The sequence below is a fragment of the Primulina eburnea genome, chromosome 4, assembly GCF_022965805.1.
Source record: "Primulina eburnea isolate SZY01 chromosome 4, ASM2296580v1, whole genome shotgun sequence".
Lineage (NCBI taxonomy): Eukaryota > Viridiplantae > Streptophyta > Magnoliopsida > Lamiales > Gesneriaceae > Primulina > Primulina eburnea.
In genome coordinates, this window is record NC_133104.1 from 26782461 (window position 1) to 26805900 (window position 23440).

The 23440-nt window shown below is 41.0% G+C and overlaps 1 protein-coding gene and 1 non-coding gene across 2 annotated transcripts; both read left to right on the forward strand.

Moving 5' to 3' along the window:
• Positions 1–945: 945 nt before the first annotated feature.
• LOC140830158 (uncharacterized) lies at positions 946–3046 on the forward strand. Its single transcript, XM_073193443.1, has 4 exons — positions 946–2528; positions 2679–2775; positions 2905–2979; positions 3038–3046. The coding sequence occupies exons 1-4, from the start codon at positions 946–948 to the stop codon at positions 3044–3046; spliced, it is 1764 nt and encodes a 587-aa protein (XP_073049544.1).
• An 11451-nt stretch (positions 3047–14497) lies between these two features.
• LOC140831298 (small nucleolar RNA R71) lies at positions 14498–14605 on the forward strand. The gene has a single exon (XR_012117866.1). It is a non-coding gene; the product is annotated as a small nucleolar RNA R71 (small nucleolar RNA).
• Positions 14606–23440: the final 8835 nt, after the last annotated feature.

Here is a 23440-nt window from a genome sequence, read left to right on the forward strand (position 1 = left end):
AATTACGAGTATGAACTAATTCTATGTTCTAGAGATTGATGTAGTCTTGGTTGAACCTATGTTATTGAATTTTTAACTTTTCATCTAATTAATTCGTCGTGTTTATTTGTGATTTCTTGTGATTAATGATTTTGGATTACTGGCCATAATTCGATTGATTGAATAATTAAAATCTAACACTCGAAAGAGGGGATTGAAATTAGGACAGGAGAAATCACATCGTTAGATATTTATAACGTGTAAAAGATGTATAACTCTGACGAATCCATAAGAGAACCTTGGTTGCATTTATTACGTGTTGCTATATTTTGAATAGACATATTAAAATCGGTAATAGGTAATACAGTTCTATTTATCACTCGACAGAGGGAGTAGAAACATTGCGAGTTCTTGGTTATAAATGCGATGCAATTTAATAACATGTTAGTTAATGCCGATTTAGCATAGGGGAAGCCAGACGAAATCATATCTCTAGATTTATTTCTTCAGTGAATTCTATACTGCGTGCTAGAATTACAGTAATTGCTATTTTATTTGAATTTATTACAAACCAACCATTCGATTTGTCTAAATAAAGTTGAGCTATGTCAATTATGGTAATTAATATACAAACTTTGAATAATTACTCCTCGTGGGATCGATATCTGTACTCATACAGTACTAAAACTTGACACCGTATACTTGCGGTAGTGAAAACACGCAACAAGTTTTTTGCGCCGTTGCCGGGGAGTAAACTATTTAATTGCATATTGATATAATTACTAAGTAGTATTGATCTTAATTTAGACTTCATTTTATTTTGTTTTCTTTATTTTGTTAATCTATAGTCTTTTTGTTTTGCAGTGCATGCGAAAATATCAAAATCCCGACTTGCTAATTTTTGATCCGGAGATCGAAAGAACTGCCAGGAGATTAAGGAAAGCAAGGAGAGACGAAATTAAAGCAATGGCTGAAAACAGAGACAACCAGAATGAGCTCCCTAGAGAGGTGCCAATCCGAGAACATTTCCGCCCTATCATCAACGCCCACTACTCTGGAATAGCTCGTGGAACTATTGCTGCTAATAATTTCGAGCTAAAGCCCGCACTCATCAACATGGTTCAACAGAACCAATTTGGAGGAGCAGCCACCGCAGATCCCCATCTTCACCTCAGAACTTTTCTGGAGATCACGGATACGGTAAAAATGAATGGTGTTTCTGACGAACTTATTCGATTGCGCCTGTTTCCGTTTTCTCTTAGGGATCACGCAAGGAGTTGGCTCCAATCTCTACCGCTGGGAAGTGTTACTACTTGGGCGGATTTGGTTACGAAGTTCTTGTCAAAATATTTTCCTCCTGCTAAATCTGCTCAGCTGAAAATAGATATCACCAACTTTAGGCAGAGAGAATTTGAGGTATTATATGAGGCGTGGGAGCGATACAAAGAGTTACTCAGGAAGTGTCCGAATCATGGATATGCAGATTGGGTACAAATCGAGCTATTTTACAATGGTTTGGATGGGCCGACTAGAGGGAATGTGGATGCTGCTGCTGGAGGTACTGTTTTTTCTAAAACACCTGATGAGGCCTATGAATTGCTTGAACAGATGACCATAAACAGTGATCAGTGGCCGAGTGAAAGATCTGGATCAGAGAAACCTGCTGGAGTGTATGCTGTAGACCCGATCACATCACTTACTGCACAAGTTTCGGCATTGACCGCACAGATTGTAGCGATGAACAAGCCAGGCCAATCTACGTCTGAGGTAGCATTGGTGACTGCTGAGGAAGAGCCAGTTATGGAGGAAGCTCAGTACATCAACAACCGTGGCTTTGGAGGCTATAGAGGTAATCCTCCCCTTAATACTTATCATCCAAGTTTGAGGAATCACGAGAATTTCTCTTATGCGAACAACAAGAACGTGTTGAATCCTCCACCGGGGTTCAATACACAGAAAGGGGAAGGAAAGCCATCTTTTGAAGATCTAGTTGGCACATTTGTGACTGAGTCTGGGAAGAGAATGGCGAGAACTGAGTCTCGTCTTGATAACATGGAGACACACATGGGTAATATGGGTGCCACGATGAAATCCTTGGAAACACAGATTGGGCAACTAGCCAATGCTTTAAAGGATCAGAATCGAGGACAGTTTCCCAGTAATACCGAGGTGAATCCTAGGGAACAGTGCAAAGCTGTCACACTGAGGAGTGGCAAAGAAATTGGGATCCCAGAGTCTACTGAAGAAAGTGTAGAGATCACAGTTGAGGAAGATGAGGAGAAGAGTGCAAGTGTTAGAGAAGAGGAGCCTGAGAAAGTACTTAAACAGCAGCCTTTACCGAAGGTAAATCTTCCATATCCACAGAGGTTCAAGAAGAAGGGGTTAGATGATCAGTTTGCGAAATTTCTGGAAATTTTCAAGAAAATACACATCAACATCCCATTTGCCGATGCATTGGAGCAAATGCCCAATTATGCTAAGTTCATCAAGGATGTGATGTCCAAAAAGAGAAAACTTCAAGAATTTGAGACCGTAAAGCTGACTGAAGAGTGCAGTGCAATACTCCAAAGGAAACTACCCCAGAAACTCAAAGATCCAGGGAGTTTTACTATTCCTTGTGTTATTGGTGGTTCTAGAGTAAATAGAGCTTTATGCGATTTAGGTGCTAGTATAAATTTAATGTCTTTTTCTATTTACAGGACTTTGGAGCTTGGCGAGGTGAAACCTAGCACTATCACTTTGCAGCTGGCGGACAGATCACTTACCTATCCACGAGGGATAGTAGAGGATGTACTGGTAAAGGTAGACAAATTCATATTTCCTGCTGATTTTGTCATCTTAGATATGGAAGAAGATCAGGAGACGCCACTTATCTTTGGAAGGCCATTCCTAGCTACCGGAAAAGCCTTGATTGATGTGCACAAGGGCGATCTCACTTTGAGAGTAGGTGAAGATGAAGTCGTGTTCAACATCTACAACACCATCAAGGGACCAAATGAGGTAAGTACTTGTAATAGCATTGATATAATTGATTCATGTGTATCTCATGTTGGTGCAGGTAGGATGACAAAGGACTCTTTGGAGAGATGCTTGTTGGAATCAGCTTCTACACTGGATGAAGATGATTGGGATGTACAAGAGGAGTTACTTGCTCTCAATACACTACCTAAGGAAAAGAGTGATACCCAACTTGATGAGTTACTTGAGGATGCAAGTAAAGAGGTACCAAAAGCATCTCCTGTATTGAAGGATTTACCGAGTCACTTGTGCTATGCTTTCCTTGACGAGGGGTCATCACATCCGGTAATTATATCTTCTGCTCTTACTAGTGATGAAAAGGATAAGTTGTTGAGGGTGTTGCGAGAATTTAAATCTGCGTTGGGATGGACAATTGCTGATATAAAGGGGATTAGCCCCACTGTTTGCATGCATAAAATATTGATGCAGGAGTCCTATTCACCCTATGTTGATCATCAGAGGAGGCTTAATCCAGCCATGAAGGAGGTTGTGAGATCTGAGGTATTAAAATTGTTAAATGCTGGTGTTATTTATGCTATATCTGATAGTTCATGGGTTTCACCAGTACAAGTAGTGCCCAAGAAAGGGGGAATAACTGTAGTAAAAAATGAGAATAACGAATTGATTTCAACTCGTCCAGTGACTGGTTGGCGAGTGTGTATAGACTACAGAAAATTGAATGATGCTACTAGGAAAGATCACTTCCCTCTTCCCTTTATTGACCAAATTCTTGATAGAGTAGGTGGTTATCATTATTATTGCTTTCTAGATGGTTATTCAGGTTACAATCAGATTGTTATAGCACCGGAGGATCAAGACAAGACTACCTTCACTTGTCCCTACGGTACATTTGCCTTTAGGAGAATGCCATTTGGACTTTGCAATGCACCTGCTACGTTTCAGAGGTGTATGATGGCTATATTTTCTGACATGGTTGAGGAGATAATGGAGGTTTTCATGGATGATATAATTGTCTTTGGTTCATCCTTTGATCACTGTTTGCAGAATTTGACCCTTGTTTTGCAGAGATGTCAGGAGAAGAATCTAGTGTTGAATTGGGAGAAATGTCACTTCATGGTGCAAGAAGGTATTGTGCTTGGGCACAAAATTTCAGCGAGAGGAATGGAAGTGGACAGAGCCAAAGTTGTGGCAATTGAAAATCTCCCACCACCAAAGAATGTGAAAGGGATCAGAAGTTTCTTGGGACATGCTGGGTTCTATCGTCGTTTTATTAAAGATTTCTCTAAAATTACTAGACCTTTATGTAATCTGTTAGAGAAAGATTCTACATTTATTTTTGACGATGATTGTTTGCAGGCGTTTAACAAGATCAAGACAGCTCTGACTTCCGAACCTATCATGATAGTGCCTGACTGGAAGGAGCCCTTTGAGCTCATGTACGATGCGAGCGACTATGCTGTAGGAGCAGTATTGGGACAAAGGCGAGACAAGATGTTCAAGACTATCTACTATGCTAGTCGTACACTTAACGCAGCCCAACAGAATTACACCACTACTGAGAAATAGATGCTAACAGTGGTGTTTGCATTCGACAAATTTAGAACATATCTCATTGGCACAAAGGTAACGGTTTTTACTGACCATGCAGCTCTTCGTTACTTGTTTGCCAAAAAGGATGCAAAGCCCAGGTTGATACGATGGATACTCCTACTTCAAGAATTTGACTTTGAGGTCAAAGACAAGAAAGGTTGTGTGAACCAGGTGGCTGATCACCTGTCACGACTAGAGGTGGAAGAAAGAACTGAGGGTGGAGCTATCAACGAGTCGTTCCCAGATGAACAACTTTTCAAGGTAAGTGTTACACATCCGTGGTTTGCAGATATAGCTAATTTCCTTGCTGCAGGAGAATTACCTTCAGATTTAACTTATCATCAAAAGAAGAAATTTCTTCATGATGCCAAGTTTTATCTGTGGGACGATCCGTTCTTGTTCAAGAGATGCGCTGATCAGATAATCAGACGATGTGTAGCAGAGGAAGAGGCGGGTATGATTCTAGAGCAGTGTCATTCCTCACCCTACGGTGGACACTTTGGAGCATCTAGAATAGCAGCTAAGGTATTACAGTCGTCAGGTTTCTATGGGCCTAATTTATTTAAAGACAGTTATACTTTAGTCAAGTCATGTGATAAATGCCAAAGAGTTGGCAATATTTCTAGACGACATGAATTACCACTAACAAATATTTTGGAAGTGGAACTCTTTGATGTCTGGGGTATTGACTTTATGAGTCCTTTCCCATCTTCTTTTGGTCAATCTTACATTTTACTTGCTGTCGATTATGTGTCAAAATGGGTGGAAGCAATCGCCACCAGTACTAATGATGCTCGAGTTGTTGTTAAGTTTGTCCAATGGAACATCTTCACAAGATTCAGAACGCCTAGAGCCATTATCAGTGATGAAGGTACGCATTTCTGTAACAAAATTTTTAACTCACTATTGGCCAAATATGATGTGAAGCACAGGGTGACACTGGCATACCACCCGCAAGCCAATGGGCAAGCAGAGATATCCAACCGGGAGATCAAACAATTCTTAGAAAAGACAGTGAAGACAAACCGGAAGGATTGGGCGATCAAGCTAGATGATGCATTATGGGCGTACAGGACTGCATACAAGATACCTATCGGAATGTCTCCTTATAGGTTGGTCTTTGGAAAAGCTTGTCATCTCCCTGTGGAACTGGAGCACAAAGCATATTGGGCTGTGAAAAAGCTAAATTTTGATAAGGGAGCATCGGGCGAACAACGACTGCTGCAGCTGAATGAGATGGAGGAGTTTAGGAATGATGCATACGAAAATGCCAAGATATACAAGGAAAATACCAAGAGATGGCATGACAAGCAGATTCTTCGACGACTTTTCGAACTGGGGCAACAGGTGTTACAATTCAATTCTCGACTGAGGCTGTTTCCTGGTAAGTTAAAATCACGATGGTCTGGACCGTTCACAGTGGAAGCAGTGTACCCACATGGGGAAATTGAGCTAAAATGCAAAAATGGTGAGACATTCAAAGTCAATGGTCAGAGGGTCAAGCATTACTTTGAAAATGAAGTGAGACACATGGACAACATCCCACTGGGAGAACCAAAGTAGACTAAAGCAAGTCAGGCTGATGACGTTAAACCAAGCGCTGTGTGGGAGGCAACCCACATTTATTTATTTTTGCATTCAATTTATTTAATTTTTATTTCGATTCCTTCGCTTATTAATTTTAAATTTCTCGATTCAAGTATTAATTTGCATTTTGTTATTCTTTTGTAGGTATTTTATTTAAAAAAAAATGCGAAGGACAGTTTGCCACGCGCACATGTCAACGAATTTCCGCGCACATGCGCATAATTGGCCGAGGGCTCAGCGCATATGCGCCATTCCGAGCGCGCACATGCGCGAAATTTCCAGTAGCTTTGGCGCATATGCGCCACTCCGGGCGCGCATCTGCGCCATATTTCCAGAAAGGTCGTGCATATGCGCCAATCTGGGCGCGCATATGCCCTAACTTCCAGCATGCCGGCCAGTAGCTTTCGCGCAGTATTTAAAAAAAAAAAAGAGGACATCGCGATTTCACAGCCGAACATCACTCCCCTTTTCAGAAACCCTCATCACCGCCGCCGCCTCCTAGAAACGCCGCCGCCGCCTCCTTCAAAAGCTGCTGCCGCCGTCAATCGCCGCCGTGAAACTCCAACCACACTCCAACTTTTGGTATTTTTTTTGAACTCAAGGATTTATTCAGATTTTTGACTCAAAACTTGAAATTGGTGTAAATCTATATGGGAAATTGGTGAGATTGTGTAGTGGATGCTCTAAATTGAAGTATTTTATGAGTGGGGTGTACGTGCATTGCTTGTTGGATTAGTGGTTAGTGAAATTTTATTGTTCAAGTTTGGGAAGTCCGATTGTCTTCGATTTTGGTCTATTGTGGGTTGAATTTGGTGTTGATTGTGATATTTTGATTATTGAATTGAGATGGCACCGAAGAAAAAATCAAAGAAAGGCGCATCATCTTCCGCAAGTTATGATTCACACCGATTTTGGAATGAAGAAGCACAACAGGTATATGAGAATTCGATGACTCGGTCGATTATCCCAGAGAGGGGATTTAATTTATCGACATTACGTGGTTTTATTGAGCGAGAATTGGAAAGAAGACAGTGGGTTGAATTTGCTCAACCACCTTTTGACGCTGTGATTTCTGTCGTCAGAGAGTTCTATGCCAATCTGCGGATACGGCATGATGACTCAAAGGTACATGTGAGAGGAAAATTGGTATCGTTTGATTCTCAGACGATAAATACGATATATCAGATGCCGAGCCTTGAAGAGGACGAGTACAGTGCATTCTTAGACGATGGGGTCGATTATTCAGAGGTAATCCGGACTGTGTGTCAGGCAGGCGCCATATGGAAGATGAGCGCGAGTGGTCCAATCTCACTGAAGAAATCCGAGATGACTCCTAATGCAAGTGCGTGGACGTCATTCGTGTTGGCTCGAGTTCTCCCATCCTCACATTACCACGACGTAACCAAAGACAAAGTTGCGCTTGTCTTTGCGATTTTGATGGGCAAATTTGTGAACTTGGGAAGACTAATATATGGCTCGATCATGAGAGCCGGCATTGGATTAACCACGGTCGCCCTGCCATGCCCCCACATTGTTACCGAACTCTGCAGACAGGCCGGCGTCTCTTGGTCGCCTGATGAGCAAGTACTTAAGCCGAAGGCTTCCATTGTTGCTCCCTACATGCCTCCTGTTGATTCAGATGACGAGGACCTGCCACAGGCACCGCTTCAACCACTACCACCACCGGCAGCAGCCAGAGAGCGCAGGGGAGACAGATTGAGGCGATTAGAGATTGAGATGCAGGAGCAGAGGATATTACTAGTTGAGCAGCGCCAGGTGCTGGATTCGCTTCAGTACCGCACGGACTATGCCATGGGGTATATGATGGACTTCACGTCCGTTCTTGCTCAGCGGTTCCCACCTTTAGGTCCAGATGATCCCATGTTTCCCCAGACACCTGTTTGGCCACCACATTATCCACCACCACCACCACAGTATCCAGGACCTCCTCCGCAGGCCCCACCCCAGCACATGGATGAGGACGTTGATGATGATGACGGCGAGCACTGACGCTCGTCCTGTGAGGTATGCTTGTCTCGTTTATTTCTTGTTTATACATTGAGGACAATGCATATTTTAAGTTTGGGGGGTTGATTTTATCTGATAATCTGAGTAGATTATTTGCTTTAGTTTTTAACTTTGATGTTATTTGCTTTGTTATTTTTTTTTATGTTTATTTAATTTAAAAATAAAAAATAAAAAATTTAATTCAGTCGTTATTTTTATTTTCGTAGTCGTGAATTGTTTTTTTTTAGAGTTGTGGAATTTAGGTGATAACCAAACAATGATGAGAGTTGACCCGAAATTCATGCTATTCCTTGATTACGAATCCGAACGCATGCAATCTTTACTTAACTGTTTACACATTGACTCACGATTGCTATGATTGTTGATACACACGATGTCGAGAGAGTGTTCATGTGGTTGTGATTTGAAATGAATGAATGGACTCCAAAACCTGCATGTTGATTACTTGTTGTTGAGTTGCATGTTCACTAACACCAAAATGATTCAGGCAGTCTTTGATTTATGTTGGGCCTGTTTTTCCTTGAATAATTTGTCGATTGTTAACCCTTTGAGCCTAAATGAGAATGGGATGTGATTTGTTCTGTTTGAATACCCGAAAACATGATCTGTCTATGTTTGTTGATTGGTTAATTGAAAGTAGTCTAGAACTTGGCTTGGCACTCTTCGAGGCGAGATACGGGTATTGTGTGACTTAGGGTTGATTTAGGCGATTTTTGGAACGTTTGAGCCTTTCAAGCCTACCCATAACATCATATTATGCCCTAGTGTCCCATGTTTGAGCTTAATGAAAATCGAATGGAGTGTGCCAAGGCACACAACAGCCCCCATTCGTATCAATTCTAAACTCCTACGTCAACTACCAACTTTTGAGCACATACACTAATGCCTACCGAAAACTGAGAGAAAACGAACATGTGTATCACTACAAAAGTTCTTCTCCCTTGTGTGCATATAAGAATATCATGAAAAGGTGAAAAGAAAGAAAGAAATGTTTATTAAAAAAAAAGGAGAAGTTGAATAAAGAGGAAAAGAGTATGACATGTGATGTAAAACAAAAAAGAGGGCAAAATGATGAAACTGTTGTGGCAAGACAAGTGGAAGTGAAACAAAAGGAAGGAGACGCGTGTTGAAAAATGAATTTGTTTGTTTTCTCTCACTTTTGACTCCCTACCTTCATTTGAAGCCATTAGCCATAGCCTAACGTTATAAGCTTAAAAGACCTATTAACCGAGTCACACGTACCCAATATACTAGTGGAGAAGAGTTTTCAAGGTTAAGCCTATGGACACTTGAAAAATACCGTTGATAGACACAAGATGTGATTGTTTACATGTGCGCATCTCATGATATTGGATTTTGTTTGGTTAATTGTTGTCTTCACAATACCACTTTGTTTAGCCAAATGTTACCCTACAAGTCCTGTTGATTTATGAAGGTAAATGTGTGCTTCAATGATTTTGCTAATTACATGTGTGTCGAGGAGTCCAGAACTTTATGAGATGAACAGCTATGAACTTATCTTGGCATTTGGAGTGGGTAAACGAGAATAGCAGAACACACACGCACGTGAACTTGAGTAATTTGGCATGTGTTCGATTCAAAATCATGGAAACTGTAATCTCTGAGGCTAGAGGTTATTCTTTTATTCCACAATTCTTGTTCGTTTAGTTTAGTTTAGTCTAGTTAATGTTTTATTTATTTTTAGTTTTATTTTTGCTCGGGACTAGCAAAAGTTTAAGTTTGGGGGGATTTGATAAGCGCATTTTATGCAATTATATTAGTCCTATATTTCATATAGATTGTTAGTCTTTTCGGGCGGAATTACGCGTTTTTTGTTATTTCTGGTGCGATTGTAGGAATCTAGGTGTGGATACAACATGTGTGTGAAAACGAGCTAAAATGGCGCCTAGGAGAAGAAGTGTGAGCAATACTCCGAAGGGTGGAATGCTGAAAGATCCGCGCACATGCGCGACATATTCCCGCGCACATGTGCACAACTGGCAGAGAGAACGGCGCATATGCGCCCCAAAATCCGCGCATATGCGCGACCCATACAGAGAGTTGAGCGCATATGCGCCACTCAAGGCGCGCATGTGCACGAGAAAGAACAGATGACAACCCGAGAGCGACGCGCATATGCGCCGCTTATGGCGCGCAAGAAGAAGATCAGCACCCGAAGCACCCGCACATATGCGCGAGTTTGTGCCGCACGTAAGCGCGCGACGCGAGATTCAGAAATAAAAAGGGTTCGGCGTGGATCTTAAAAGGGTTCCGAAATATTATTGCACAGCCGTCATACCACTCGAGAGAAAGGAGAAAAAGTGAGAGCGCACGGAGCACGGGACGCGAAGAACGGAGATAGAAGACGCTGAATCCGGACACGGAGACGCACTTCCATCTCTCGCCAACACGTTCTTAATTCGGTTTCTTACTTTTACGTTTTTAATGATTACAAACAGGTTTTGTATTGATTTAATTACGAGTATGAACTAATTCTATGTTCTAGAGATTGATGTAGTCTTGGTTGAACCTATGTTATTGACTTTTTAACTTTTCATCTAATTAATTCGTCGTGTTTATTTGTGATTTCTTGTGATTAATGATTTTGGATTACTGGCCATAATTCGATTGATTGAATAATTAAAATCTAACACTCGAAAGAGGGGATTGAAATTAGGACAGGAGAAATCACATCGTTAGATATTTATAACGTGCAAAAGACGTATAACTCTGACGAATCCATAAGAGAACCTTGGTTGCATTTATTACGTGTTGCTATATTTTGAATAGACATATCAAAATCGGTAATAGGTAATACAGTTCTATTTGTCACTCGACAGAGGGAGTAGAAACATTGCGAGTTCTTGGTTATAAATGCGATGCAATTTAATAACATGTTAGTTAATGCCGATTTAGCATAGGGGAAGCCAGACGAAATCATATCTCTAGATTTATTTCTTCAGTGAATTCTATACTGCGTGCTAGAATTACAGTAATTGCTATTTTATTTGAATTGATTACAAACCAACCATTCGATTTGTCTAAATAAAGTTGAGCTATGTCAATTATGGTAATTAATATACAAACTTTGAATAATTACTCCTCGTGGGATCGATATCTGTACTCATACAGTACTAAAACTTGACACCGTATATTTGCGGTAGTGAAAACACACAACAATACACAGTTACTTTCGACAGAACAAGGTATGAATGAAATTTGTCGAAAGCAAATACTATAGCAAGTAATTCCTTTTCAGTAGTAGCGTAATTCAATTGAGCATAATTTAAAGTCTTACTTGCATAGTAGATGGTATGAAATACCTTGTTCTTCCTTTGACCCAGCACCACACCAACAGCTGTATCACTAGCATCGCACATCACCTCAAACGGTAACTCCCAATCAGGGACAGTCAGAACAGGTGATGTCACAAAGCTTTCCTTGAGTATCTCGACTGCATGCAGACAAGTATAATCAAAATTAAATTCAACATCTTTCATCAACAAAGAGGATAAAGGTTTGGCAATTTTAGAAAAATCTTTAATAAAACTCCTATAAAAACCAGCATGCCCTAGGAAACTTCTAACTCCTTTTATTGATGAAGGTGGTGGTAGGTTTTTGATTACTTCCACCTTGCCTTGTCGACCTCAATCCCATTCTCTGATACCTTGTGTCCTAACACAATCCCCTCTTGAACCATAAAATGACACTTCTCCCAATTTAACACCAAATTGCTCTCTTCACATCTAATTAACACCAAGTTCAAATTCTCTAAACATTCATTAAATGAGGAGCCAAAAATAGAGAAATCATCCATAAAAATTTCAAGGAAATTTTCAATCATGTCATGAAAGATAGCGGTCATGCATCTTTGAAATGTTGCAGGTGCATTGCATAAACCAAAGGGCATACGCCTAAACGCAAAAGTACCATAAGGGCAAGTGAAAGTAGTTTTCTCTTGGTCCTCAGGTGCAATTGTGATTTGATTGTATCCCGAATATCCATCTAAAAAGCATTAAAATTCATGACCTGCTAATCGTTCAATCATTTGATCGATAAATGGCAAGGGAAAGTGATCTTTACGGGTTGCATCATTCAATTTCCTATAATCTATGCACACACGCCAACCCATAACAGTTCTAGCGGGAATCAACTCATTTTTTTCATTAGTAATAACAGTAATCCCACCCTTTTTAGGCACACATTGTACAGGACTTACCCACGCACTATCAGAGATAGGATAGATAATACCTGCATCCAGAAGTTTAATTGTTTCAGCTTTTACTACCTCTTGCATCTTTGGATTGAGTCTCCTTTGTGGTTGTGCTAGAGGTGAGTATTTATCTTCCATCAGAATTTTGTGCATGCAGATCGAAGGACTTATCCCTTTTATGTCCGAAACCTTCCAAGCGAATGCTCCTTTATGCTCCTTAAGGACTCCCAAGAGCTTACTCTCCATATCATCTGTCAAAGAAGAGGAGATAATAACAGGCAATTTAGTATTTTCTCCTAAATATACGTACTTGAGATGTGGAGGTAGTGGTTTGAGCTCCAAAGTAGGTGGCTCCTCTAGGCTTGACTTTTGAGGCATTAAATCTCTGTCACCCAATTCCTCTAGTCTAAGCCTCACTTGCTTTCTCCAAGGTGGAATGGCATTCAAGTGAGCTACCATCTCCATATTTTCCTCGTCTAGCTCGTCCTCCGGCTTTTCAGAAGTGAGAGTGGCCTCCAATGGTTCTTTCAATCCATCCTACATAAAATCACAAACGAGAGAATCCAAGACATCAATACGAAAACAACTATCATTGTGCATTGTGTGCTTGAGAGTATTGAAGACATCAAAAATAATTTCTTCTTCTCCAACAATCAGTCTCAGTTTCCCCTCTTCAACATCAATCAGTGCTTTCCCTGTAGCCAGAAATGGTCTCCCTAGGATTAAAGGCATCTCTAAATCTTCCTCCATGTCAAGTACCACAAAATCTGCAGGAAAAATAAACTTATCCACTTTCACCAAAACATCTTCGATAATCCCACGTGGATACTTGACAGATCTGTCAGCCAGCTGCAACGACATCCTAGTTGGCTTGGGTTCACCTAATCCCAGTCTCCTAAACACAGAAAAAGGCATCAGATTAATACTCGCACCAAGATCACATAGAGCTTTATGAAAATTAATGTCACCAATAATGCAAGGTATAGAGAAACTCCCTGGATCTTTTTGCTTAGGAGGCATTTTGTTTTGACCTAAAGCGGAGCAATTTTCAGTCAAATTCACCGTCATATGATCTTCTAGCTTCCGCTTATTTGCTAAGATATCTTTCAAGAATTTTGCATAACTTGGCATATTCAATAAAGCATCAGCAAAAGGAATGTTAATATGCAATTTTTTAAATATCTAAAGAAATTTACCAAATTGTTCATTTAATTTAGCTTTCTTCATTGCTGCAGGAAAAGGTCGAGGGATAAAAATTTTATTCTGTGCAATAGGTGTAGATCTAGATTTTGAAGACTTACCTCCTCGATTTTCCACCTCATCCTCACTATGCTTGGTCTTTTCCTCATTAGACTCGAGTTCTTTTCCACTACGCAATTTCTCAGCCTTCACATGTTCTCTTGGGTTAGTTTCCGTGTTGCTTGGCAAAGCTCCTTGCTCCCTATTAGCAATCAACTTAGCCAATTGTCCAATTTGATTCTCTAACCCCTTTATGGATGCATCTTGGTTCTGAAATCTCGTCTCTGTTGCAGAAATAAATTTAGTCATCATTTGCTCTAAATTGGACTTCTCCTCCCGAGGCGGTTCTGGCTTGAATCCTTGGTGCATCCCATATGGTGGACCTCTTTGTTGGCAATTTTGGTTGTTTTGACCTCCCCATGAAAATTTTGGGTGATTCCTCCATCCCGGATTATATGTGTTCGAATAAGGGTCATTTCTAGGACGGTTCTGGAATCCCACTTGTTTTACCGGTGCTCCCTCATGCACATAGAATGGATTGCCATCTTGGCAATCCTGCACGTCATGCTCACCCCCACACTTATCACAGAAAATTTCTTGCAGACGCATAGCCTACCCACTCATGCTCATCCCATCAATCTTTCTATTCAAAGCCTCTAACTGTGCTGAAACCGCCGACAAATCATTAACTTGATTAACTCCAGCACCTCGTCTCTGCCTATCAGACTGAGGATGATAGCTACTAGCAGCCATCTCCTCCAATAACTCATATCCTTCCTCAGCCGTTTTTCTCAGTAAGTTACCACAGGCAGCAGCATCTATCATAGTACGGTTAGGAGTAAGCAGACCGTAGTAGAAAGTTTGAACAACTAACCCAAGAGGCAGCTCATGGTGTGGACATCTCCTCAACAAGTCCTTGTAGAGCTCCCATGCCTCGTAAAGTGACTCTTGCTCATATTGAGCAAAAGTAGTAATGTCGGCTCTAAGCTGCATAGTTTTCGACGAAGGAAAGTACTTGATCAGGAATGCCTTTGCCATAACCTCCCATGTAGTAATAGACCCTACAGGCAAACAGTTTAACCACGACTTAGCTTTATCTCTCAGTGAAAATGGAAATAAACGCAAACGAACAGCATCATCAGACACGCCATTAAACTTAAAAGTATCACAAATTTCAAGAAAGTCAGCTATATGGGAATTAGGGTCATCAAGTGCACTTCCCCCAAATTGGACAGTGTTCTGAATCATCTGAATGATAGCTGGCTTGATCTCAAACTGATTAGCTCAGATGACTGGTCTTACGATGCTTGGACGTGCTCCATCAAGAGACGGCTGTGCATAATCCATCATCGGTATACGCCTTGGCTCCTCTCTGTGTTGATCGTCTTCCATTCTTTCCTTTGCTCTTTGCTGTTGTAGTCGACGTCTAGATGTGCGTTCAATCTCGGGGTCAAAAGGCTCAAGCTTAAACTCGAGTGATCTTCGCATGCACCACAAGAAAAATCTGCAACACAATGAGAGTATCAAATAACAATAAAATAAATAATACTAGAGAATTTAAATGAAAAATAAAAAATTGTGAATCAACAGTCCCCGGCAACGGCGCCAAAAACTTGATCGAGCAAACTTGCACAGTGAATAGTCCCAAAATTTATTTTATAAATGAAAGCTCGATTTAAATATCGCAAGTACACGATAGTCAAGTTATAATAAACGTAAGTGAATACGAATATCGTTCCACAAGGACTGCGTTACACTATTTTTTTATTTTCAAGTAAAATTTCTTTAGCAACGATAAAATGAGTTGATGATTAAACTAACGTAAATTAAACAACTAAAATAATTAAAATGCAAAGAAAATGTATTCAAGAAAGCAATGATTAATTTGGATTAAATCAATTGAGAAATGAATTTGTTGGGAATTAGCAGTTCACCTACCACTCGTGTTTAAATAATTACACTCGACTTTTACTCGTGCATTCGACGGAATTCCCTAGACTAATTAATATACTCTGTCGAGCTATATTAATACTAATCATAAACATGCAGTACTCAAGTGTCCTCAATTATTTAACAGTTCAAGATTGCATTACATTCTATGGAATCCACTAGCTTTCATCCGGGTAAACTATCACTATTGACACGTACCCAATTCCGTATATCTACTAAAATTGTAAATCCGTGGTTTATACTATTTGATCCTATTGTTAATTGTTCTAGCGAAATCATCAACAACATGAAATAATCAAAGGAAGTTAGTTAGGCTTCGATTGAAACAAGAAAGAACAATAGTGTAAGGTCCGAGATTTATTAGTATTCATTAATATAAGACTCGGAAGATATGAGAATGCATGACGTGCAAGGAAAGGAGAAAAGACATGAGAAATTAGAAGATTGCAAGACCGCACCCGCGCCCAAAACAGGAGTGCACCCGCGGTCATGCAATTAGGGATTTTAGCAAGAAAAGCCGAAGCCATACCGCACCCGCGGTGCAATCCAGACCGCACCCGTGGTGCATGGACAGTAAGTTGGCAAATTTTATTCGTAGCATCACCGCACCCACGGTGTAGAACGACCGCACTCGCGGTGACAAGACCGCACCCGCGGTGCTGAGGAGACCGCACCCGCGGTCGTCAATGTTGGAAAATAAAAACCATGCCGAAGCATGAGCGCACCCGCGGTCTGGACATGAGTGCACCTGCGGTGCTGCATGCGAGAAATCCACCATCTTTTCTTGTTGTGACACATGGCATATATATATATATATAAATATATATATATATATATATATATATATATTTGGTGCATGACTCAGCCATTTTCTCATTACAGCAGCTGAGAACCGAGCTTCCTCCAAGAATTCCTCAAATTTCTTCAAGAGTTTGGGGTAAGATTTCTTAAGATTTAGCCATCCGATTTTTATTCCGAATAGAGAATCTTGTTCCTTGCTTCAAGGGCTACAAGGGGATGTAAGTTTCACTCAGTTTCTACATGATTTGAGATATTGATATTGAGGAAACTGTATTATGCTTGTTGATATATGTTCTTGACATATTGAGCATTGTAGAATTTCAATCGGATTGAGTTTCGGATGTCGAATGAATAGGTTTCGATTTCCAGCATGTATTATATGGGAATTATACAGATTTCAGGATATATATGTATGTTCCGATACGAGTATGAATTGATAGCACTTAATAAGGTTGTTGTTGAGATATCGATATCAAGAAACTACGCCGTTATGCCGTCGATGGTTACTGAGATTGAATGTGAATTGTATATGAGTTGCTTTGAGTTGTATATTGATAGAAGGCATCTCTACATTGCCATTTCAGATTCATCATACCGCACTTTGACATCGAGACCTCGACATCAATAAAGGTTTAGCAACGAAAGGTATAATGCATGTTTTGTTTGGGGAGATACAACTCAAATGAGATCACATTTGAGTTTCCCAACCAAAATCACATACTAGATTTATTGATTATATTGTAATATGATTGTGATTTGTTTATAGACTTGTATTCAAATCTTTTGAGATGATTATGCTTTGTTTACACATTGTTATTCATTGCATTTAAGATAGGGAGTCTTGACAGAACAGTCAAACTTCTAGATGTTCGGTGATATCACAGCTTAGGGGAAGATCGTTCTCCTATTGTAGATGTGGATACAGATCAGGCCGAAGTGTAGGAATAAGACGTACCGTCACCCCGATTGGGAGGGTAGGTGATATATCGTCTTATTCACACCGGGATCCCTAGAGTTATAGTCGAGTCAAGTCTAGACATGATTTGATTCGCATTGCATGTTTATATGAATGTCATTCATAATAGCATGTTTCATGTTTGTGATTGATTATATGCATGTATACATGTTTATACTGGGATTTGTTCTCACCGGAGTTTCCGGCTGTTTTTATGTCTGTATGTGTGCATAACAACATGTGGGGCAGGATCTGGGTCAAGACAGAGATGAGAGATGGACATAGCGTGGTGATCACGGGCATGGCAGATGACTAGTAGCTGTATTTAGACTTGGACTACTTGTACTTTGGTATTATGTATTAAACACTAGTTTTTAAAGATGTTGTAGAACAAATCTTGTTTATTACATTGTACATTGTGTATGTTGTAAATTAATAAAGAAAGATTATGCTTAGTAATAACATTTGATTTAATGTTAAAAAGCGAAAATTTGACCCACATTTTCTAATAGATCCATGTAATCCCAAAGAAAAGAATTATAGCCCGGGTCCCCACAACAGGTGGTATCAGAGCCATAGGTCCTTTAGAGTAAGATAAGATAGAATGAGCGGGGTAGATCGAGTCATCTTCCTTGCTTTATGATGTGATAGCATGCTTTATTGTTTTTCTTATTACATGTTGTGTGTTATCTGATGTGATTATGGCATGTAATTGACTGAATCAGAACCGATTCTGGATCAGAGGTAAATGATCAGAGGAGGGCTGAGACAGTTTGTATAGCTTGTACACTAACTTGTTTGAATATCAGATACATGCCTCCTAGAAGAGCAGCCGTACCTGTGCGACCCACAACACCAGAACAAGGTAGCACATCCGGGGATCCAATGGATGTTACTGCTACACCCATGGAGACTCTGTTAAACCGATTCCAGTCCTTCAGACAACCTACCTTAAAAGGTACAGAAAACGCAATCGAATGCGAAAGCTGGTTGGAGGATATTGAGATGTTATTCGAGTCTCTAGAATACAGTGATGAGAAAAGAGTGAAACTCATTGGCCATCAATTGCAAGACGTAGCTAAGAATTGGTGGTTGAACATCAAAAGAGCATTCGAGCAGCGTGGCACGGAGATTACATGGAAAGTGTTCAAGACAGAGTTTTATCAGCGATTCTTTCCTGTATCCTACCGTAAAGATAAAGGCGCTGAATTTGCAAACCTGAGGCAAGGGCAATTGAACATTGAAGAGTACGTCGCTAAATTTTCTTCCTTGCTTCGCTTTGCACCTCATGTGTCAAGTAGTGATGAGGCCGTAGCAGATCAGTTTATAAACGGCTTAAACCCCGATATCTTTACCTTGGTAAATACTGGGAGACCCAACAATTTCGCCGATGCATTGAACCGTGCCAAAGGAGCAGAAGCAGGATTGCTTAGACGACAGAGTGTTCCGTATGTTGCCCCGAGTCCGAGACCGCCACAACCTCCAGTGCAACCTCCCCCTAGATTCGATAGTGGCGGTAGTAGCAGCGGGCGGAAAGATCAGTTGAAAGTGAAAGGAAAGCAGTTTAATTGACCCGGGAGCAGTTCGTCGAGCTCCAATGGATCGAGACAGAGTGGTTTTGATCAGAGTGCAAGGTATACAGGAGTTTACTGCAATTCTTGTGGGGGTAGACATGCGACTGAACAATTCCAGGGAGTGACAGGGAGATGCAACATATGTAGGCAACAAGGACATTTTTCCAAAGTCTGTCCTCAGAGGAGTGGTGTACCGAGATTTCAGGGTGCAGGGTCATCTGCATCAGTGACTCAGCCTGAGAGGCAAGCTTCATCGGTTCACTCCTTTCAGCCGCCACCAACACAGACGCAGCCAGAGCCAGAGGTAGCCAGACTGTGATTCAACCTCCTCGACAACAGGCTCAAGTATTTGCATTGACGGAAGAGCAAGCACAAGATGCACCAGACGATGTCATTGCAGGTAACTGTTATCTTTGCGGTTATCCTGCTTATATATTGATAGATACAGGTGCATCGCATACATTCATCTCAGAACGATTCGCGTTACTGCATTCCTTGCCTGTTGAATCTTTGTTGGATGTAGTGTCTATTAATTCTCCGTTGGGAAGTGGTTTGATATCTGTAACTACGGTTAGACATTGCATTTTACAGTTTGAGGGTCATGAAATTGATCTAGATTGCATAGTACTTGGGCTAGCTTATTTTGATTGCATTGTTGGGATTGACATGTTAACAAAGTACAGAGCCACCGTGGATTGTTTCCACAAGATTGTCAGATTCAGACCAGAAATGACAGAAGAGTGGAAATTCTACGGTAAGGGCTCCAGATCTCGGATTCCCTTGATTTCGGCTTTGACTATGAATAAGTTGTTGCAGAAAGGAGCAGATGGGTTCCTTGTGTATGCTGTAGATGTACAGAAATCGAGTCCGGCATTGGCAGACTTGTCAATAGTACGAGAATTTGCAGATGTGTTCCAAGATGAAATCCCCGGGTTACCACCAGTTCGAGAGGTATATTTTAGCATATATCTTATGCCAGGTACTGTTCCTATATCTCGAGTTCCGTATAGGATGGCGCTTGTTGAACTGAAAGAACTGAAGGCACAATTGGAAGATCTTCTAGCCAAGGGATATATCCAACCTAGTGTATCTCCTTGGGGCGCACCAGTGCTCTTTGTGCGAAAGAAAGATGGATCGATGCGATTGTGTATAGACTATCGGTAATTGAACAAAGCGACAGTGAAGAACAAATATCCATTGCCGCGTATCGACGATTTATTTGATCAATTGCAGGGATCGTCGATTTATTCTAAGATCGATTTGCGATCCGGATATCATCAACTCAGAGTTCGAGATGTAGACATACCAAAAAAAGCATTTCGAACCAGGTATGGACATTACGAATTTATTGTCATGCCTTTTGGTTTAACAAATGCTCCAGCAGTATTTATGAGTTTGATGAACCGCATTTTTCAGAAGTACTTGGATGAGTTTGTGATTGTGTTTATTGATGATATTTTGGTATACTCAAAGAATCTGAATGAGCATGCCAATCATTTGAGAATTGTATTGCAAACACTGAGAAATGAAAGATTATATGCCAAACTGTCCAAATGCGAGTTTTGGTTGAGACAGGTTGTCTTCTTGGGTCATATCATATCTGGAGATGGTATTTCTGTGGTTCCGAGTAAAGTTGAAGCTGTGATCAGTTGGCCGAGACCGACTTCTGTGCCAGAGCTACGCAGTTTCATGGGTCTGGCAGGATACTATAGAAGATTCATCAAAGATTTTTCCATTATTGCGAGGCCAATTACCCAGTTGACACAAAAGAATGCGCCATTTGTATGGTCCGAGGATTGTGAGTCTAGCTTTATGGAATTGAAGAAGAAGCTGACCAGTGCTCCAGTACTGACGATACCTTCAGGTACGGGTGATTTCGTTGTATATTGTGATGCCTCTCACCGAGGGTTGGGATGTGTTCTTATGCAGCGAGGTCATGTGGTCGAATACGCCTCGAGACAATTGAAGCCACATGAAGTCCGATACCCCATTCATGATCTTGAATTGGCAGATATCGTATTTGCATTAAAGATCTGGCGTCACTATCTCTACGGCGAGAAATTTGAGATTTACTCCGATCACAAAAGCCTGAAGTACCTATTTTCTCAATCAGAACTGAATATGCGGCAGTGTAGATGGCTTGACCTACTGAAAGATTTTGACTGCGAGATCAAATACTATCCAGGGAAGTCAAATGCAGCAGCGGACGCCTTGAGCCGAAAGGTTTGTTCCCTATCCTTATCGACGATAGGTGTTACAAAGTTAGTTGAGAATTGCTGTCTATCTAGATTAGAATTTGATACAGATAGTAGGCCAATACGACTTGCTACTATTCGTGTTGAACCTGATTTGATTTGGAAGATTAAAGAAGCACAAAGAAGGGATCAGAATGTGCAGAGATCGATTCAGATGGTTAGATCAGGGCATTTGTCAGAATACCAGGTACGTGATCATGTGTTGTATGTGAATAACCGTCTTGTCGTGCCAGATGTTTCAGACTTGAAACATCAGATTCTATCAGGAGCACATTGTAGTCGGTTTAGCATTCATCCTGGTGGCCGTAAGATGTACAACGACTTGAAGACACGATTCTGGTGGAAACAAATGAAGTCAGATATTGCAGAATTTGTGTCTAAATGTCTGAACTGCCAACAGGTGAAAGCCGAGAGGAAGAAGCCCGGAGGGTTACTTCAGAGTTTAGCCATTCCAGAATGGAAATGGGATAAAATTTCCATGGATTTCGTGACGAAGTTACCTCGATCATCTAGAGGCTATGATGCGATTTGGGTCATTACTGACAGATTGACCAAATCAGCTTGTTTTATTCCGTACAGAATGACGTATCGGCATGATCAGATGGTGGAGATATATGTCCGAGAGGTAGTCAGATTACATGGTGTGCCGAAGTCTATCGTATCAGATCGTGATCCACGATTCACTTCAAACTTCTGGCACAGTTTACAGCAGGCTTTAGGTACGACATTACACCTGAGTAATGCTTATCATCCTCAGACAGACAGACAGTCAGAGCGGACTATCCAGACTTTAGAGGATATGTTGAGAGCCGTAGTTCTGGAATTTGGCACTAATTGGCAAGATTCTCTACCTCTTTGTGAATTCTTTTATAATAATAGCTATCAGACGAGGATTGAGATGGCACCGTTTGAAGCTTTATATGGCAAGAAGTTCAGATCTCCGTTGTACTGGGATGACGTCTCAGAAGTTCCAGAACTTGGGCCTGATATGATACGTGACATGACTGAGAAGGTGAAGATTATTCAGAACAGAATGAAAACGGCACAGGATAGGCAAGCCAAATACGCCAATACCAGACGTAGACCGTTGATATTCGAGCAAGGAGACAGAGTATTTTTGAAGATTTCTCCATTCAGAGGCGTTGTCAGATTTGGCAAGCGTGGAAAGCTGTCTCCTAGATACGTCGGTCCTTACGAGATCTTAGAGAAGATTGGTGATCGAGCCTATCGACTTGCTCTTCCTCTTTCGTTATACGGAATACATGATGTTTTTCATGTGTCGATGTTACGAAGATATATGCCAGATATTTCCCATGTCATTCAACCTGACGAAGCCGAACTTGATCAGACCTTGAGCTATGTTGAGCAACCGATACAAATTCTTGATCGGAAAGAAAAGAAGCTCAGGACAAAGACTATTCCGCTAGTGAAAGTCCAATGGAGTCGTCATGGCATCGAAGAAGCAACTCGGGAAACAGAAGCAGATATATGACAGAAACATCCCGAATTATTTACATGAGGTAAGTAAATTTTCAGTATTGATTATATTACTTGTCATGTATGTTTGATAATTGCCTACGATTTCAAGGGCGAAATCACTTCTTAGAGGGAGAGAAATGTAAGGTCCGAGATTTATTAGTATTCATTAATATAAGACTCGGAAGAAATGAGAATGCATGATGTGCAAGGAAAGGAGAAAAGACATGAGAAATTAGAAGATTGCAAGACCGCACCCGCGCCCAAAACAGGAGTGCACCCGCGGTCATGCAATTAGGGATTTTAGCAAGAAAAGCCGAAGCCATACCGCACCCGCGGTGCATGGACAGTAAGTTGGCAAATTTTATTCGTAGCATCACCACACCCGCGGTGTAGAACGACCGCACTCGCGGTGACAAGACCGCACCCGCGGTGCTGAGGAGACCGCACCCGCGGTCGTCAATGTTGGAAAATAAAAACCATGCCGAAGCATGAGCGCACCCGCGGTCTGGACATGAGCGCACCCGCGGTGCTGCATGCGAGAAATCCACCATCTTTTCTTGTTGTGACACATGGCATATATATATATTTGTTGCATGACTCAGCCATTTTCTCATTCCAGCAGCTGAGAACCGAGCTTCCTCCAAGAATTCCTCAAATTTCTTCAAGAGTTTGGGGTAGGATTTCTTAAGATTTAGCCATCCGATTTTTATTCCGAATAGAGAATCTTGTTCCTTGCTTCTAGGGCTACAAGGGGATGTAAGTTTCACTCAGTTTCTACATGATTTGAGATATTGATATTGAGGAAACTGTA

Coding starts and splice junctions, on each gene's coding strand:
- LOC140830158 (XM_073193443.1), top strand. CDS start 946: ATGGCTGAAAACAGAGACAACCAGAATGAGCTCCCTAGAGAGGTGCCA. Junction 2,529..2,678: donor ACCGTAAAGCTGACTGAAGA/GTGCAGTGCAAT, acceptor TTCTATTTACAG/GACTTTGGAGCTTGGCGAGG. Junction 2,776..2,904: donor GGATAGTAGAGGATGTACTG/GTAAAGGTAGAC, acceptor GATGTGCACAAG/GGCGATCTCACTTTGAGAGT.